The sequence below is a fragment of the Myiozetetes cayanensis genome, unplaced genomic scaffold (genome assembly GCF_022539395.1).
Source record: "Myiozetetes cayanensis isolate MyiCay16 unplaced genomic scaffold, myiCay2020 scf3, whole genome shotgun sequence".
In the NCBI taxonomy this organism is placed as follows: domain Eukaryota; kingdom Metazoa; phylum Chordata; class Aves; order Passeriformes; family Tyrannidae; genus Myiozetetes; species Myiozetetes cayanensis.
The window spans coordinates 72314839-72334241 of record NW_026087521.1 but is presented as its reverse complement, the minus strand read 5'-3'; the positions used below and the strand labels follow the sequence as shown (position 1 = coordinate 72334241).

At 46.9% G+C, this 19403-nt stretch overlaps 1 protein-coding gene across 1 annotated transcript; it reads right to left on the bottom strand.

Annotated features, from left to right (window-relative positions):
- Window positions 1–2322: 2322 nt before the first annotated feature.
- Window positions 2323–17619, bottom strand: NOBOX (NOBOX oogenesis homeobox). Its single transcript, XM_050324555.1, has 8 exons — window positions 17565–17619; window positions 14545–15243; window positions 14034–14140; window positions 13421–13524; window positions 12454–12587; window positions 5186–5459; window positions 4441–4775; window positions 2323–2633 (listed from the first exon to the last, which is right to left on the bottom strand). The coding sequence occupies exons 1-8, from the start codon at window positions 17617–17619 to the stop codon at window positions 2359–2361; spliced, it is 1983 nt and encodes a 660-aa protein (XP_050180512.1). The 3' UTR covers window positions 2323–2358.
- Between the last annotated feature and the right edge of the window lie 1784 nt (window positions 17620–19403).

Genomic DNA, 19403 nt, shown 5'->3' with positions numbered 1-19403 from the left:
GTCTTGCTTCAAATTTCTGACTCTTTGGCTTGGCACTTCCATCATCAAATGAGGATACAGAGGCAAAACAATTGTCTCCTTCAAAAGAGGGGGTGCCACAGTCAGGAAGCCACAGCATTTGGAATTTTTGTTGTGCCCACCCTAACAAAGTGAGCCTTCTTGAGACTTAACATGGAAAGGGAATAATAGAACGACACAGGGGCCTGAACCCACCTGTGCAACACTAAACCCACTACCAGTAAGGTGAAGTACTCTCAGGTAATCCCAATGAAAACTCCTATTCACACCTCTTGGAAATATTGCTTTAGGCTGTTCAGCTCAACAAATCTCAGCTCATTACAGATGAGAATTAACTTTTGCTCTAGGAAATGACAATTCCAGAATATCAACACCAATCTGTAGATTTAAGACATAAACCTGTTCCTGTCTACACTGCTTTGTCTTTCCAGCAGTGTTCAGCCACTGCCAGACATAAAACAAGTGTTTTACAGGACACAGGAGAAAGAAAAAGGAGAGGAGCTGCAGCATTCAGCTCCTGCCAGACACTCTTTATGGACAGACTACAGAGAAACTGAAACAAAAGACCTGGTAACTCTTAATTACAAGGTACAAGAGGGGCCCCCAGATCCTGGTAAATATAAAAAAATTATTCAGGCCTTTGCCAGTGTCTAAAAGACAGTGGAGAGGCTCAGAGTTTAACACAGAAATAGGGAAGGAAATGCATGTCCATCTTCCTGCTGCACGATGGTGTTTCCTCACAAGGACACGGGGAGAGCCACGTTTTTAGCCACTCATCCATCCCACAGATCCAGGCTGTTCCAAACAGGTTCCCGGGGACTGCAGCTCTGTTTATGTACCAGAGTGAGCAATCTCACCCCTGGAATCCTCTGCTCTTGCCCCTGACAGCTGATTTCAGAGGCACGTTTTGTTTCCCAGGCTGACAGTCCCCAGTAAAGCAGGAGCCGAGACGATCAAGCCAAGCTCAAATGGATCAGTTCAAACGGGATGCTAAACCAATTAATAACTGAGAGGGATCCAGTTACACTGCCAGCATTTACAGTCACAGTTTTGCAGCTGTTTATTGTTACAGTTTTACAGTGAAAATATTTTTTTTTAAAGTAATTCAAGGCTAGAAAACACCCAACTAATGGTGGACTTCCAAAAATACATCTTCCTCTGTCTGGAGTCCCTAAAATGAGGTGGAATTCCTCTCCCTCTTTTGCATACATCTTATTCTTCCTGTGCTCTCTTCCCATGAATTCCAGGACAGCAGCCGTATCTTCTGACTCTTGCGTGATCTGGAATTTCCACCCATGGGACTCTGGTGCCTCTATCAGCTCTTTTCTGTCTGTGGGCTCCTCAAGATTAGAAGTCAGGATTAAACTCAGGAGACTTGCAAAAAACATACACACAAAAAAAAAACAAACAAAACAAAACAAAACAAAACAAACCACAAAAAAACACAAACAAAAAAAAAAGACACCACAGACCAGAAGCTTTTATTGATTGAAATTTCCCTGCTTCTTTCCTCAGCAGGAAAATAATCATGGACACAAGAAAAAAAGAACATCAAAAACAACAAAAAAAAAGTGCTTCTGTTGCAAATATTGTTATTATTGACTCTCTTTTTGACTCTTCTTATTTTGCAGAGCTTAAAATGGCAATGTTTCCTTTTCCTTTGTTTGTTTTTTTTTCCCCTCAGAGAGCAGCATCAGTCATTAGTTTCTTCTTTGATTTCTGAAAAAAATCCTGAACAGATTCATGACAAAATGTGATTTCACATGACACAAAATACCCTGGAATTTTCAAATGTCTCACATTTCAAAATTAGACACACATAGAGCCCCATACACCTCCAAAGAACGTTTAAGGCCTATGGCACCTTTCAACAATTCAAAAGTAGGGTAATTTTGTTTCCAAAACAAAAGCCTGAAAATGGAAATCCAGACAGAAAGCTCTCTGTTCTCTTCCCTCTTCCCCTCTTGTGCTGAAGAAGTTCTGCCTTGAAGAGAGGTGTTTGTATCTCTGGAAATCTTAGAAACTATCAGTCCTGTGCAGCCATTCAGCTCACAGCAGATGTTGCCTGCGAGAGGACAGAACTCTGGCATCTATTTTACTGAATTCTACATCCCTATTTCTACAAACAGACGGATCTAAGAACCAGGTACAGGATAACGGGACCAGCCTCGGATGGCAGCCCAGGAAAAAGGAAGTTCCATTGCCATTCATGCCACAGTTCTGATCCCTGCATTCAAAGGAGCTACTGCTGTCTTGCAGCTCTTTCCTTGTCCCCTCAAAAACAAACTCAGCTGGCCTTCCATTTACCAGCAGTGGTGTCTCCCTTCTTGCTCCACCACTCTACACCCTCTCTCTTTCAGCCTGTGATGCCAACTCCGGCTCTGTTTGGCGGCTCTGGTTTGAACTCTGCTCTGGTGCCATTCCCTTCTGCTTTCCAGCCTGTGACGTGGATCCCAGCGCTGTTCCATTGGGCACCTGAAGAAGATACGGCTCTGTGAAGCTCTGTCCTCCTGCCATGCTGGAAAATGGCATTTGGGTGTGCAGCTGATTTGAGAGCTGAGCTCCCTGCACGTAGAAATCACTCCAGGGGACAGCCTGATAGGCAGTGATGTCTGCTGAGGGAAAAGCAACAAAGGAAAGATAGAATAATGACATTTTTGCTCAGTGCAAACAGCACTGCAGTCATGCCCTGGTGGTCACTGCAGTAGAGCAGACACCACGTACAGATGAAGGATCACTTTGCTGTTTACACTGCAGTGTTTTGATCCAAAAGGTAGTTAGTTTTAGGAGTAAAAACTTAGGAAGCCCATGGCATTGTTACAACGTAAAAAGAAATCACTATGCCACTCAGCGCTGATCCCGAGAGTACGCAGGGACATTAGAGACACCCATTCCCCAGGTTTTTTTTCTTCACTCCTATTTTCCAAGAGGTTCCAGCTCTGCCAAGCATACCCTGAATGTTTAATCTTCACTTTAATTTACAGAAGCTGGAAGCAGGAACGTTTTGTTAAGTAATATCTATAATCCAACTAAGCTGCTCACTTGCTTACAGGCTGAAGCAAGACTCACAGATGTGTCTGCACTGACAGATTGGTTCCCTGCCCACTGCACTTTGAGAACCTGGAACCTTTTCAGGAAGAAATCCTTCCCTGTGAGGGTGGGGAGGCCCTGGCACAGGTTGTCAAGAGAAGCTGTGGCTGCCCCATCCCTGGAAGTGTCCAAGGCCAGGTTGGATGGGGCTCTGAGCAACCTGGGACAGTAGAAGGTGTCCCTGCCCATGGCAGGGGGTTGGAACTGGATGATCTTTAAGGTCCCTTCCTACCCAAACCATTCCATGATTCTGTGAACTTGGTCATACCAGTCGCAGGATCCCTTCCCTGAACAGAACTGCCCTGCAATGCTGACTGTGCTCTGGACAGAGTAAGAGAATATCAACTCTGCCTCTGTTCCTTCAACAATCTTTCAGCTTTATCAGCTTGCACCTTTACACACCCCTTTATGCTCACACAACGTGCCCCAAAGAATTGAACCCACACTTTGGCACCACGCTATAAAAACGTTAATTTGGTGCGCTGGGGCATAGCCCTCTCATTACTTCTGGCACTTCAGGCTGAAAAACCACTGAAAAAGAATAATTACGCCTCGAAACCAGAGAGGGAGACAGGCCAAGGGTGGTAGATAGCAGGAGTGCTGCAAACCTGGCCTGGACAGTGTCAGCAGCAATAATGGGACCACGAGCCAGCCTGCAGCCCGCTGTGAGTCAGACTCTGTGAGTCAGACTTCCCTCCCTGACAAGGTCCACAAGACTGGTACAAAAACAGCAGCAGCATCTGCGGTCTGAAACTATTCTCTTCATGTGATAAGACAGGAGATGTAGTTTTTGGACTGTGAGCTTAATTCAACAAACCTGACAGTCCAAATAAATTAACTGCAATGGTTTATCATTTGATTATACTTGGGCTTGAGAAACTTCAGAATACAAAGCCCGGACACAAAACAAGGAGACCAACAGTGCCAGTTTCACCTCGTCACTTTTTGGGAAATTATGCAGAAGTGCCTTAATCTGTTGCAAATTCAAACCAGAGGAAGAAAAAGAAAGATTCTATATGTATACTCTGCTGGCTTCTGTCTCTCCTTTTGCACTACCCCAAGATAGGAAACTTCCATCTGGTTTCTGCAGAAGCCCAACAGAGTGAGAAGCCAGCACTTAAAAAAAAACCCAAGCACACAAAGAAATTAGAACAAAAGATGGGCACATATATATATATATCTATATATATATCTATCTATCTTTGTGCATGCATGTGCATGTTTCTACTTTCTGTCACAGCCACCAGTAAAAACACTGATCATCCTGAATGTGTCAGGGTTTGGTTTAGTTACTCCAGAGGTGCAGGATGACAAAATATTTCAGAAATTTACCTGAGTGCCCACTCGGCTGCTGTGGCACGAGCTGTCCCCCCATGTGGTTTTGCCCATAGGTGGCTTGTGTGGCTCCGTGGGTTCCTGCTCCAGTGTCACCAGGTAAGGGCAGGAAAGCTGGATAGGACTCAGGGGATGTTGGAGGAGGGAGATGGTCACTGGAGAGCACGTTGGTGGCCAGGTGATCTGGCAGCTGGCAGAAGAACTGGTGCTGCTGGGAATATTGGGACAGAGGGTAAATGCCCCCCTGGCTGCTGTACTGGCAGTACATGCTCTCCAGGTTCCCTGTGGTCTCCAGCTGCTCAGGGTAATGGCAGGAAGGTGGTGGACTCCAGCTGCAGAGAGCAAGGAGAGGCAATCCGGGGATTAAAGCAGGGTCAACAGCTACAGCAACCCACGCAGTGAACAACTGTGTTATTGCCACCCCTGATCTGACTCCAACCCCTCCTCCCAGGTGCCAGGACAAGGGCAACAGAAACCACTTGAGCCAAGTGGTTTCACAGCAGGATTCTTGACAATGGGCATTAGTTTGGATTATCTTCCCACTCCCCAAAGCACACCCCAAAACTGGAAACATCCTCTCTTTCACATGTCAGAGTGCTCCATTTAAAAGATACTCTCACTCCTGCACCTCACTTTTCACTAAAGCTCCCACCTAATACCTTGTCCCACGTCCCACACTGACCCTCCCAAGGGCTTCTCCCGGGCTTTGCTTTTTTCCATTTCCCCTCTCATCTGCCCCTACCCTTGGTTCTGGATGCTGTACACGAAGGCTTCCCTGGAGCCATTTTCCTGACCGGACAGGCAGCACTCACTGCTGGCAGCGCCCAGCACCAAGGGAACAGCAGGGCTGTGGGGGCTGAAGGGCAGGTTGGTGGCCCTGCGGATGGGAGGAGGGCTGGGAAGGCTGGGGAAGCACTCCACCCCGCCGGGGTTGAAGCCGAGCTGCAGCAACGCCTTCGTCTGGACGGCTTCACGAGGTGCCACCGCTCCTGCCACCATCCCTGCCACCGAGGAGGCTGTGAATGAACACAGGGACTGTCACACAGCAGGAAGGAACAGCAGAGAGCAGAGGGAAGGAGGGGCAGAACAGAAGAGCAGGATGCCAGGGACAGAGTGGACATTAAATGGTGGGAACAGAAGTGAGCAAGCACCAGCGTTGCTGCAGAGAAGCACAGAGAAGTACTAGCAAGCTCTCTCTGGAGCACAGGATGGTGTTTATTGGCTAAATAAAATTACCTTAATGATTTCAGCCTCTGCATATTGTATTTATTCAGCTCTCAAGAAGGCAGGCAAGTGAAGCAAAGTACTTCCTGAAAAGAAAGCCAGGAGTGATCCCCCAGTCATCATCCATCACTCCTGTCCTCTGGGAGGAGCGTGCTCCACTCAGTTCCAAAGATTACCCTTTTGAAAAATTTAACTGTGGTTGGAAAGAAACAAAAAAACCTGCACATCCACATCCACAGTCATTGTTTTGATCATATTTTCACTCGGATGAGTCATGCCAGAAACAGAAATTAAAAGAGCAGAGATGTCAGCTGAAGATCTTTTGGAAAAAGAAGCTGGGACATGGAAAAAAAAAGAAACCAACACCTTTTGGTTCCTAGAATCTTGTTTGGTGACCTCTCTCCTCAGTCACTGCTGGAAAATGAGAGAGGAAGAGTTTCTTACAGAAGAGCCTCTGTGGAAACAGGACAACAGAGGAAATTAAAGGTCAGAGTCACATATGCTGGTGATCCAGAGTAACAACTACACACAGAAGTTCAAGGAGCTTGCACATGGGGCAAGAGAACAAGATTCTCTTTCATTATGGCAATTAGCAAATGATTTCTGTCTTCACAAGTGTAACCATCAAGTGTGCAGGACAAGCTGAAATGATTTTTCAAGTCTACCTAGGCTGAACCAGCACAAGGATGAGGCAGGCAAGAGAAAACATCACCGACTGTTCAGGTAAAGTTGGTCTACTCCCACTCATGGGAAAGCTTTCATGGAAAGCTACTGGTAGGGAGAGTTTACAGTTGTACTTCACCCCTTCAGGCACGCAGGGTTAACATCAGATGCACTCCACCAGGTGTGAATCAAAGGCCTCAAAAGCACAAAACCTAAACATAAAGATACCACAGCAAGCATCAGCAACCCCTGGAGAATTCTGGAACGCAAGCCCAGAGAGCTGATGAGGAGATTCCACTTCAACCCCTCACAGCACTGTTCCTCAGATCCCCCACCACACTGTGCATTTGTGTCTCTCTTGTTGCACCTTCCCACATTCAGTTTTTTCCAACTCTGCAGCCATGGAGAGAGGGAATAGTGATGTTTCAATGAAAGCTTTTCAAGTTTCAACAACCCCGATTCTGGGCTCATTTAGAAAACTGGAGCGAGACCTAGGGTGGCACCTCTAAAGCCCATGCAATTCTCAGTGGTTTATTTTCTTCTGTTTGAACATACTATTTATCCATGTCAGGCAGCATCTGTGATGCACCTGTCCCATTCCTGCTGTTTACTCTGCTCCCACACAACAAAGCACGAGCCAAGACGATATTTAGAGTCCTCAAAATCAAAATGGCTCACCCAGAAATGAAACTGAAGATCTCTCCTGATTTTTTTATTTTTTTTTAGCCCTTCATTTGCACAGGTTCTCCTAAGGATGGCGTCCCAGAATGTTCACACAAACTTTATGAAACACACCCACCTGAAAACCAGTCTACATCCAGGGAAAGCTTCAGTTCAATAATGACATCAGGATGAGCTGTTCTGCAGATGGCACTAGCCTTCCTCAGGATGAATACAAGGAGCCCAGGAACTCACTTCCAATCCCGCTTTCACACCTACTAAAAACTAAGTTCTGTTTTTTGAAATATTTGCAATACTTGGAGCAGAGAATCTTTTGTGGGTCGTGGCAACAGGACCCCCAGGCAAAGAGATTGAGAGGGGACACCCTTGGCCTTCAAAGAGCTGGTTTAGCCTTTTCTGAAGAATCCTCTGCTTGGTCCTTTCAAAGATAAACACTGAAATTGTGTCTCCTGAATAAAGCCACAGATGCAGAGGGAATAAACAATTCCCAGAGAAGCAATATCTGCTAAATCTGACATATTTACAGAAGATCCCAGAATTGTTTGATGAAGAATTCTGATCACTGGCTTGAGGTAATGCCTGCATTTTACAATGCTGTTGCTCTTCCTGACACCGATAGAGAGATAAATAACCTCAGAAGGCTTTCCAGTGAACATGGGAACCTAACAGCAGGACTTTTGTTTATCACTTCCACTATTCCTGGATTTTCAGTCCGTGAGAAAACCTTTGGAATTTTTGGAGAGCAATTTAGTATTCTGCAGCTTCAGATCTCTGACCTAGCCCTGGTTAAGACATTTGCCCTAACTCAATAATGCCTATTCTGAGTCTCCAGCTACACAGCTGCCTTACCCCTACTACAGCTGCTTCCTCAACATCCTGGCAGGGTCCAGAGATCCATCCTTTAGTGCAAACAGCTTTCAGTGAGTGAGACAGAGTTATTAAACTAAGAGAAATGGATGTGTTTTTCCTCTTGGGATGACTGGGATCTCTGTTTTTCACGAGTTGTTAAGGAGACTGAGGCCTGTCCTAGAGGTGTGTCCATGAATTTACAGCAGGGCCTGGTTTCACAAGAGTCTGTGTCACACACTGATGAATCCAGTTTCTTCTAATGCTGAGTAAATTACAGCCCTTACTGGGACATTAAGGGCCACCACAAAGCTCTTCACAGATGCCTCCTCTTCTTGAAATCATGACACACAACGCATTTCTTGTGCAAATGACATCTTGAAAGTAGGAAAAAAAACATTAATCAAACTCAGGAGCAGTGGACATTTAATTGGAGTGATGGTCAATGAACCGATTCAGTTTCCAACTGCAGTGCTTTGAGAAGCCTGTCAGTCTGATTCTCTTCTGCATTTTCAGTAGGCCAGAACCTACCACGTGTTCAAAAGATACGACTCCTGCTTGCCACGTCAGCTGCACACCATCAGCTTTAAAGTAATTTGTTCAAAAGCCAGAATCCTGTGTGAAATCATTAGAGCTTGTCATTTATTTGCTGTTCTCTGACAGATCATATCCAGCTTCATCCAGTGGCTCCCAAGACTTCCACAACAATTGGAATTGGGATTATTCTGCCAGTGAATAATCACCTTGCTCTTTGCTTAAGCATTACCTGCAAAGACTGGGCTCCTGACAGGTGAAATACAGCCACATGAAACAAAGGATTTCCTGCAAAATCACCAGTGGGGCAGAAAAAAACCCCTCCCACAAACCAGAGGAACTTTTCTTTCTAAAGGGTTAACTTGAAGAAACTCGTAAGCCAATTTTAAGCCAACAAATCACAGATAATATTTATACCAGTAAGGAATCTCAGGAAAACTGCCAGTCTCAAAAAATCCAGTAATTTCAAGCATGCTGTCCAGCAAAAGTGGTAAGAAACAATTCTAAGATCAAAGCAAGCTGAAAATTGAAGGTTTGAGGCAAAAAAGGCTCTCATAGCAAGCAGTTGCCCAATATCCAAATCAGAAGCCAAAACTTCCATCAAGGTAAGATACATCTCAAATACAACTCACTGACATTTTTAATCAGCTCGTTTGGAGAACTGGAAAAAAACACTGGGATATAAAATAAAAAAAAAACAAACCAACAATAAACTCACAAACCAACAGTCAGAAGGACTGGCCAGAGCAAGGAAAAACAATGGATCAGGCAGCACTGAACACTCTCCAAAGGTCTTGGCTAATAGATTGTCCTGTCCCCACGCAGAAAGGTCATTTTCTGATGAAAGTGGTTAAATACACTCGTACCAAGGAAAGCACCACTCCAGCAGGCCACCGTCTATGGGCACAACTGCACCACAATGCACGGATCACAAATTTTTTTGCTGAAACCTTCCACGAGGGACATTCCCAAGCAATTGGTTTTGCCTTCTAAACTGATAACTGTCTTTTTTCTAATTTGTTTCCTCTTTTATTTTGCTTCAGCTAGTTTGGATCTTATCCTGTTCAAGTTTTGCCTCCTTCACGTTCTGAGATCTTCTAACAAAGCTAACAGGTGGCCCCTGGATGGCTCTATTTCTTGGCAAGTTTTTTTTTAATGAATGAATTCAGGTCATGTTACCTTTCGTTTTCCCTGTCTCAGTTTTTACTTTCTTAGAGAGAAAAGTCTGCCTTGACAACAAGCAAACAAACAAAAATAAGCAAATTTTATTGTTTTATTCCCCATGGCTGTGTTATCCTGCATCTAGTTCAGGCAAAACTGCAACTGCAGCTTTCCATGTCATTGTGCCCTGCAGATCTCTCTTTTATGAGGATTCTCTACACCAAATATCAGTTTTCTCCCTCAAAGAGTGCACCAACTTAGCTCTCTACTCTGCCCAGGCACCAGTTCTCCCATGACTTGTAGGAATGTAATTTTTAGGACTTCTGCCTTCCACCTGATTAGAGCTGAACAAATTTTTGGAGGGCAGGGTGGGTTTCATAAATACAGAGAGCAGCATGTTGTGGCTGCTCCCATATTCCTCCCTTCCCCCAGGCAACCAGGTCCAAACCCAATCACCAAACCTCACAGCTTTGCACCAGCAAAGCAAGCCTCTTGTCTGACAAGTGACTTAGAAAAGGTACTTTTTTTTTTAAATCCCCTCCCCAAACAGATCTGTATCTGGAAAGCATTTACCAGCCTTAGCTGACACCAACAGATTCCATTCCTTCTCGCCCAGCACGATTTAAAGAGAACAAGGGGGAGCTTGTTCCCCTCACACAGATCTAGTGGAGTGAAGCACGGTCTCGTTTTCACACACCCCTGTCACTGAAGACACAGGGCTTTCACACAAGCAGAGGAAGCCTGTGCTTCCTAAAAGCTGGATGCACACACAGCAAATGCAACAGGAGGCAGCCAGCAGCAAGCTGAAAGGATTCCAGCAGTGAAAACCCAGCTCTCTTTATCGCTCATTTTCCACGTTCCCATTTCACTCTCAGGGACATTCACGTGCCCTTTTTCTTCCCTGCACGCTGCACCAAGAATTCAGATGGAACCTCTCTCTCTCTGTCAGAAGGGCTGCTTGTCTTTTCCACATGGAGAGCTGCATCCCAGGGTGCAGATCCCCCAGAGAAAAATGGCTCATTGGGAACAGAGGACAAGGTCACATCCCTGAATGAAACTCCTGTTTCTCTAAACAGAGGAAAGGGATTCAAACTAAAAGTTTAGAGTAGATAGCAGGAAGAAATTCTTCCTGTGAGGGTGGGCAGGCCCTGGCACAGGTTGCCCAGAGAAGCTGTGGCTGCCCCATCCCTAGAAGTGTCCAAGGCCAGGTTGGATGAGGCTCTGAGCAACCTGGGCTGGTGGAAGGTGTCCCTGCCCATGTCAGGGGGTTGGAACTGAGATGATCTTTCAGGTCCCTTCCAACCCAAACCATTCTGTGATTCTATTCCATTCTCTCTTGACTAAATAGCACGCCTGCAGATGTATTTTAGGAACCAGCAGAGGTTCCTAAAGCATAGAAATCTGAAGATAGTTGTTTTGTTTCCTTTAAATGAATTGTTTTCCAAAATCTTAGTTTTTATCTAATTAAATAGAGAGCTCAACAGACTACACTGCCTCATCACTCTGGGAAGCAGTGAATTGTTCAAACACTATGACCATATTTACCCTGCTGTAAGAAGTGGAAAAACTAGAACTGAGTTACAGTCCTATTGTTCAAATAGGTCACAGGATTGACTGAAGTAGCCCTTGCCTTGAGAGGACGACAGGCAAATTTAAATCACAGAAATACTAAATTAGGTTATCAAGAAGGTATCTCAATTACGTACTTTTAGCACACATAAGTATTTATTAGCATTCTAAGCTTAGTGATACAATCTTACAGGTACTTTTTAGAGTGCCAAAGTACTTTTAAGGTATCAGCACAATTAAAATAAGAATGAGTCATTGTTAGAAATAAGAGTTGCAAGAACAGCTCAGGTGGAACCCTGGTGGAACAGCACACCCCACTGACCTCCAGCTCCACTGCAACTGAGAGCAAATTCAGTGTCAGCTGTGGAACTCAACTAGCCTCACTCCCTCCAGGTCTTGCACAAAATGGGAAATTGCACGGCCTGGGGAAGCCAGGGAACCCTCTTGGACATTTAAAGGTGTGGAGTACCTGACGGAGCCTCTACAACACCAGCAGGTTATACAGTGCATCCTCCTCACACAGCTCGCTTGGCTCAGGTTGTAGCCAAAATGCTTCCATCTAAACCAGAGTATGGGATGTGTGCATCTGCCATGAAGAACATCACAGCCAGAGCAATGCTTTCCTCATCATTTAGAGCAGCAGGACAGGTGTCAAACAGCTATTATGGAACAATGCCCCTATCACTTATCCTTATGAAGTCATATTCAGAATTCCTTGCTGGCCTGGGCTAGGACACGAGCAAGGACTGCAAATTTGGCTCCAGCATCAGCACAGAAGCACCACTGTGCTGGTACAGACTCAGTGAGCAGAGAGCTGCTATAGCTACAGTCATAGAAAAGTTTGGGTTTGAAGGGACCTTAAAGATCATCCAGTTCCAACCCCCTGCCATGGGCAGGGACACCTTCCCCTAGACCAGGTTACTTCAAGCCCCATCCAGCCTGGCCTTGGACACTGCCAGGGATGGGGCAGCCACAGCTTCTCTGGGCAACCTGTGCCAGGGCCTGCCCACCCTCACAGGGAAGAACTTCTTCTGTATATCTCACCTAAATTTTCCCTCTTTCAGTTTGAAGCCATTCCCCCTCATCCTGTCCCTCTCTGCCTTCCCTGCAGCCCCTTCAGATCCTGGAAGGTGCTGTGAGGTCTCCACACAACCTTCTCTTCTCCAGGCTGATCAATCCCAACTTTCTCAGCCTGCCAAGTGACCCGGTGTCACATTTTGCACTGATGGCCTGGGGCATTCACTCGACCTTCCCTGAGCTGTTTGGGAACATCCCAGCTCCACCAGCCAATGCTGCAGTTATGGAGAACACTCGTGCTGGCCGGGGTCTCACCTGAGGCAGAGAAGAGGGGTGCAGGCTGTGCTCTGAGCAGGCTGGAGCAGTTCCCAGCTGCAGTGTTTCCTCCCAGCGCAAAAGATTGGTCACGAGCAACGTCAGGAAATGGAGGTACAGGCAGAGGAGGTGCCCTGGAGGCAGCAAAAAGGGTGTGAGGATGAACCAGAAGACAAGGCAGGGGATTATGACCAAATACACACTGTTCTACCCTGCCATGGGCAGATCCTACATCACTAGCAGGTGGAAAAAGAAAGCAGTGGCTGACTTAGGTGTGCAAGGAATGCTGTCTTGACACTGTTTGGGGAAGCAGCCCCAAGTCACCAGTGTAGGACACGCAGCAGAGACAGTGCAGTGAAAGAAGTCAGGTGGTCTCCAACCTGTAACTTCATTTTTCCCCTTTGCATCCTGTTTTCTCGCTTCAGATTGCCATAAGTACATCCCTGTGGAGACTGATTTCTTCCCTCACACATTCACTCACTACCCCTTGAAAGACCATCTATCCTCTCACATACTCCCTTCCCCACCCAGTAAATGTCCCCTGCTCACCTAGGAAAGGTGCTCCCTTGTATTTATTCAAAGAAGGCCATGACTTTGTAAGGCTGATCTAAGCAAGCAGCGCCTCCATCACCAAGTGAAAATCCATGGAAATGGAAACTGATAAGGGAAAAGGGCTCCTGGCCACTGCTTTCACAAAAACATAAAATGAAGGGGTGATCCACAGGTCTTTCTACCTCATCCCTTGTTCTCCACGTGACTTCAGCCACAGCAATTTCAACAGATTTATTTCAAACCCTCTTTTAGGAGGTTCCACTACAATTTGGCGAGAAATCTGACGGGCCTACCGAGATCCAACTCAACTGTCAGCTCTCCAGAGTTTAAATGCAAAGAGGGGACGGCAAAGGAAAAGGTTTAATCCATTAGGTATCTGCTGTGGAAAGATGAGAAAGCAGAGTAGGTCCCTCACCCGTAATCATCTGACAGGGGTGGCAATTTCAGATGTTTTCTGCTGCCTTTCGCGCTCAGCTTCTCCGATTTCCGCCACTTTGCCCTGCGGTTCTGAAACCAGACCTGGTGAGTGGGAAAGAAAGGATGCCTTCAGGAAGGAAAACATCTACCCACGGGGGACACCGGCAACGAATCAGCAGTGACTGCCTCCACACATCACCAGGCGAGCCCAGGAACCTTTCTTTGACAGGAAGGGACCTCAAGAAACCTTTCTTCCAAAAAACCTTCACAATTCATCGCAAACAGAAAAATAACAGCAGAAAGGCCCCCCCAAACACCGATTTCCTTTGTTGCCCACGATCTTCAATATAAAAGAGATTGACTCTGATCTCCTCAGTCTCGTTTATCTACCCATTATAGGGTTCATCTTGGGAAATGGGAAGATATGGAGTATGCAACCCCAGACTCCATGGCCATTTTGGGTGGGGTGGAGCAGTGCCCATCCCTGTGAGCTCTCTGTCACCAGTGGCAGGTGTAGTCTCTACCCTGCTACTCATGGGTTCCCCCTCCCTGCCCCAGTCCCTGTCCATCCCTTTGCTGCACAGAACCCACTGCCCCCCTGCAGGCATTACCAGGACTCTCTGTGGTGTCACACCAACCACGGCTGCAATCTCCCTCCTCTTCTCGTTGTCGGGATAGTGGTCTTCCTGGAACGCCTTCTCCAATTCTTCTAGCTGCTCTGGAAACGATGCATTGTTCAAAAAAAGAGAGAGAGAGATGGAGACTATGTGATAAACAAGAAAAAAAAAAAAATAACCGAAGAGGGAAGCACAAAAAAACCCAGAATATTTTTACTACACTTAGAAACACATGAACAACATAAAAGATTTTTTTTTTTTTAAAGGAACCCACAAAAATAAACAAAACTCTCCTTTTGCAGCAAAAAAAAAAAAAAGAGCATTGCTAGCAATGCCTCAAACGTCAGACACTTTATTTGAGCACCTTCATTCGAAGATCCTCACGCATCTGATGGTGTGGAATGCAGTGCAGTGCCACTCAGGGCAGCTCAGCACCTCCTCAGGGCCTTCAGCAGGGGGAAAGGAACACCAGTGCCACTGGCACAGCGGGTGCCCCGGTATCTACCTGCATTGTACAAGGTGCGGGACTTCTTCCTGACCGGGGGTAGGATGCGTGGGTTCTCAAGTAAGGCTTTTTTCTCCCTCTCCCCTTTTTTGTCCTCCTCGATTGCGTCGTGGCTGCTTCTGGATTCCAAGACTGAGGACGCCCCGTAGGACTGCTGGGCTGCAGCGCACTGGGGTGAGCAGCAAGGAGCTGGGCCACCCTCATCCTGCCCGCAGGGAGCTCCGGGGGTTCCACTCGGTGCTTCCTGGGAGCACGTTCCACTTCTGCTGGTGCTTTTTCTCTTCTTTGCCTCCTTTTCAGTCCCATCAAGGTGGTGACTGTCACAGTGTTCCCGGGACCCTGACTGACCTGTGGGCTCCCGTGCCAATCCAACCACAGCAAGTGGGGACTTCATGTCCCTGCAGGAATCGGATGGCTGCCCACACACCAAGGCAGAATCCAGCTGGCTGCCCAGGACCACGGAGCCCTGGGAAGCTGACCCAGCTGACTGCAGGGTGCTGTCTCTTCCATCTCCTTCCCCTTTCTTTACAGGGCTGATCCTATCTTCTGTTCCCGAGGTATCCTCAGGTTTTTCCCGTGTAGCTGTGCTTTGGAATGCAGAGAGCACACTGCCCCCTGTGCCACGGCCACCGACAGCATCAGCATCCGCCACCAAGTGCTCCGGGCACAGCAACGTGTCCTCCTCCTCTTCCTGCCACTCTGTAAGGAAAAAAATAGGCAAAAAACCCCAAAACAAACACCAACCCATACCCCACCCCACATGCACTATGCCTGGATCGGGAGTTTCAGTTGAGGAAGAAGGAAAACACCACACAACAAAACCCAACAGCAACAAGAACTGGGGAGCTCAAACTAAAAACTGTCTCCAGGACAGAGCCTGCCAGGGAAGCAAGAGCAGAGAAACTGATATGGTCATCAGGGAGATACTCAAACCTCTGCGATGAGAAAAGGCTCATTTTGAGAGTGAAAGATGTCTGCAGAAACATTACCAGCTGTAAACTGCAGGGAGAGGTAATTCCAGGCACAGAGAAGAAAGGGAAGGGTGCATATTAAAAATACAGTATTGGGAAAACAGCACTGGGGATTAGCAAAGGTTTCTGGAATAATGGACAGAACAAAAAATAATGACTTATGAAGAAAAAAAGAAAGACAAGCAAAGAGAAAAAAAAAGAAAAAAGACAAGACAAGAAAAAAAGAAAAAAAGCAAAATTCTGGTCTACTGTGTCAACAGGGGTTATCTGACAAATGTCATCACTTTTTAATTTTTATGTGTTTCTGTCATACCGAAGTTGACCAAGTAAAAACCATTAATTATACAAACTTCTGTGTGATTTCTGCTAACTAAAACAAACAAACAAACAAACAAAAATAAATACTTAAGAATAGAAAGCAGAGTAATAAACTCAAAGCCTCGTATCTGCCTCTTTCTGGAGAGGGGGAAGTTTGAGCAGACTGTTGGCAGCATTTCAGTTGTATGTGCTCACAGAGAAACTTGGTAGTTTAATTTTGGGGAGGAAAAGGATCTAGAAGAATTCTCTTCCTAACATTTCACCCTGATTTGCTTTTGATATATATTAGTGCAATGCCAAAATAAGGGGTTTGCTTTCTGCCTCAGTGTTCCTTTCTGAAACAACTGTTAGTCAAGAAGGAGCCCCACAACATCAGTCAGATGGGAGAATCGTCATGGAAGTATGAGGGGGATGCCAGGCTGTTCCAAGACCTCCTAATTTGCTTTTTACAGGATTAAGAGAACCGAATTAGTTGGAGGGGGAAAAAACAGAAGCAGGAAACCATGCAACAATAATAATTTGATCTTGTTAAGCAACAACAGTTTCCACTGCTATTAAATGACATGAAATATTCTGATGGGGGAGGGTCAAGAAACGAGTGAGGCAGAGTCTGGCTCTGTTCTGTATAATTCCTTTTCCCACCACCCTCCTTGTTGCCTCTTAGATCACCTCACTCATTCTGTGAAAAAAACCCCAGCATTTTCATGTGTCCTCCATTCTGCCACTCACCCAACACCTCAAATCAGCAATGGCATTTTCAGCTCAGTGCTTTGATTTGAGCAGGGGTTTTACTTGCTTCTGTGCAAACACCAGTACGTGTTTACACCACAAAATAAACTTCCAAGTCTTGTGTAGGTACCTTCTACCTGTTTTATATTACCTACAGAACTGTTCTTCCAAGAGAAAAGTAAATCGCTCTTATTTCTGGAACACAGAGCAAAGGCTTCACTGCAACCTGGGATTGACAAGGAAGAGCTGTAATAAAAATGGTTTGGAGAGAAAGAAAGGCCTCCATTTCTCCCATGTGGCAAGAGACCAGACTGAGCATCACTTTGTCCCACTTTTAGATAAATATAACCTTAAGCAGAGGAGATTTTCACTGACTGGGAACATCAGACATGTTCAATCTGGAACACCTGAGCTGCTGAAGGTGCACGAGCAGGAAGCCAATGCTCTCTTTTCCCTCTTGCAAGCCAACCACGTGCACTGTGACAGCAAGATTTCTGGGTTTTTTTGGGGGGGGGCATTTGTTACAAAGCCACCTGAACGCACACACACGGAGAGATGTCAGGGGTCCATCTGCACAAGGAGGAGGAAAAGAGTACGGGGGTGGGGGGGTACAACCGAGAAATCCACAGGCAGCAGTAGCCTCTCAGCACAATAAGAAGGGAAAAGCAGCTGCCCCCACCCCTCGCCCAGGTGCTTTTACAAGCCAAGGCACAGGAGGGCCCAGCAGCCCTTGGCCCCCAAACCCCGCCGCGGAGCCCCAGACACCGGGATGTGTCCGTGCGGGGTCGGGACACCGAGGGGATGAAGGAGGCAGGGGGAATATTGGCCGGAGCGCCCGGAGAACATCCCGGAGGAGCCACCATCCTCCCCCTGGCGCCGCTCATTAGGCTCATCGCCGGCTGCCTCCCTCCGGTCATTAACGCGAGCCGGCATTGCCCTTACCCATGCCCTCGTAAGGACCCTTATAATAACCCTTAAATTAACCCTCATAACAACCCTTACCCGGCCCTCCGGCCGCCTGCTCCTCGTCCTGCCCCTCCGCGCCCGCCCCGTCCATCCCGGCTCGGCGGCGCTCCCGGCCCCACCCGGCCCAGCCCGGCCCGGCCCGGTTAATGCCCCGCCCGGGGCCAGTCCTGCCCCGGCGCCGCCGGCTCATCAAGGACACCTGGGGCAGCCCCCGCACCCGCAGGGAATGGGGGCAGCGTCCCTGGCTCTTCGCTCGGCCTCGTCGGGGATGCTGGTCCCGCACGGAGGGTACGGGAATGCTTCGGATACCTGGGAGGCTGCTGCCCGGGAAGAGCTGGTGGGAACGACCGCCAACAGCCCGCCGTGGAAGCCTAGGTGTTGCAAAAACTCGTGCGAACGAGGCGAACCTCGTTATCTGCAGTGGTGTGTCCGGCTCTGGGCTCCTCGGTGCGAGAAAGGCAAGGAGCTGCTGGAGAGGGTCCAGCCGAGGCCACAAAGATGATGAGGGGTCTGGAGCATCTCTGTGAGGAGAGGCTGTGAGAGCTGGGCTTGTTTCGCCTAGAGAAGAGAATGCTGAGACAGGATCCCATTAATGCATATAAATATCTCCAAGGCAGGTGCCCAGAGGATGGTGCCAGGCTCCCTTCAGTTGTGCCCAGCGACAGGACATGGAGCAACAGCCATGAACTAAAGCACAAAAAGCTCCACCTCAGCATGAAGTAATGGAGCAGCTGCCCAGGGAGGTCGTGGATCTCCCTCTCTGGAGACCTTTTAACCCCACCTGCCATGCTACCCTGTCACCTGCTCCAGGTGACCCTGCATTGGCAGGGGGTTGGACTGGATGATCTCCAGAGGTCCCATCCAACCTTAATGACTCTCTCATTCTGTAATCTTTTCCCGTGGGCTGGCAGGAGGACCTTCCTTTTTTAATGTGCTCTGGCTGTAGTTATGTAGCAGTGCTTCTGGTTCTCCATCAGCTGGGGGTTGCACTGTCTGCAAAGACAGTGCTGGCACGAAGAATGAGCCTTGCTTAACTGCATTCTGGTGCACCAAAACAGAACATCCTTCATCCTCCTCAGGGTTGCTGGCATGGCACGGCACCAATCTCCTAATGTGCGCTTCCTTAATACCTCCTGTCTTTGTTTTAAGGTTCACTAGAGCTTGGAAGGTCCTGCTTCCACAGATGCTTTCACCTGAGAGTAGTTTCACCGTGTTAAACGAGTGTAAGCTGAACCATGTGCCAGCATTTTGCAGACAGTATAATCGGTCTAACCGGGCACCTGGTTCAGCCACCAGCTGCAAGACATGCTGGCTGCAATGTCATTGTGGCTAAAGTGGCATTTAGTTTGCTAACAGCATTCAGCTGACAAAACACAACTCATCTTAGAAGGGATGGGACCTCTTCAATATTAAAGTGCAAATATAAAAATCCCTAGCTGCTTTAGAGGTTCCTGTTTCCCAGCAAGGTTGTGTTTATTTACTAAACTCTGGTCCTAATGTCAGCTTTTTCTTGTGAAGGGAGTAAGACCTGTGCAGAATGCTTTCTTTTATTTTCCTGGAGGAAGGTCCAACAGAGGTCCCCAGGGGCGTGAGCCTTTTTTGTTTGTTTGTTTTTTTGTTTTGTTTTTGTGAGTCACATATCTCTATATATCTACTTTATACTTCTTTATATGAAAAAAAGGCAGGAGTAATAACATTTGATTTAAACAATGTAAACAATTACTTTCTCAGACTCTCAACAAAACTGTTTAGATGTAGTTTATATTTGTACTTCATTGCTGTTCTTGTCACAAAAATAAATTAGTGTGACTGCCCTCTGAGGTTTGGGGGTTTTTTTCAGTATAGAAATACTGAATTTCTTTTGTCTGGATACAC

Bases quoted from the DNA above. Each gene is read 5' to 3' on its own strand.
- NOBOX (XM_050324555.1), bottom strand. From the start codon at position 17,619: ATGGACGGGGCGGGCGCGGAGGGGCAGGACGAGGAGCAGGCGGCCGGA. The intron at 14,141-14,544 runs GTAGATACCGGG...CATCGTTTCCAG, and splicing joins CCGCACCTTGTACAATGCAG to AGCAGCTAGAAGAATTGGAG. The intron at 13,525-14,033 runs GTAATGCCTGCA...CCCACTCACCAG, and splicing joins TGACACCACAGAGAGTCCTG to GTCTGGTTTCAGAACCGCAG.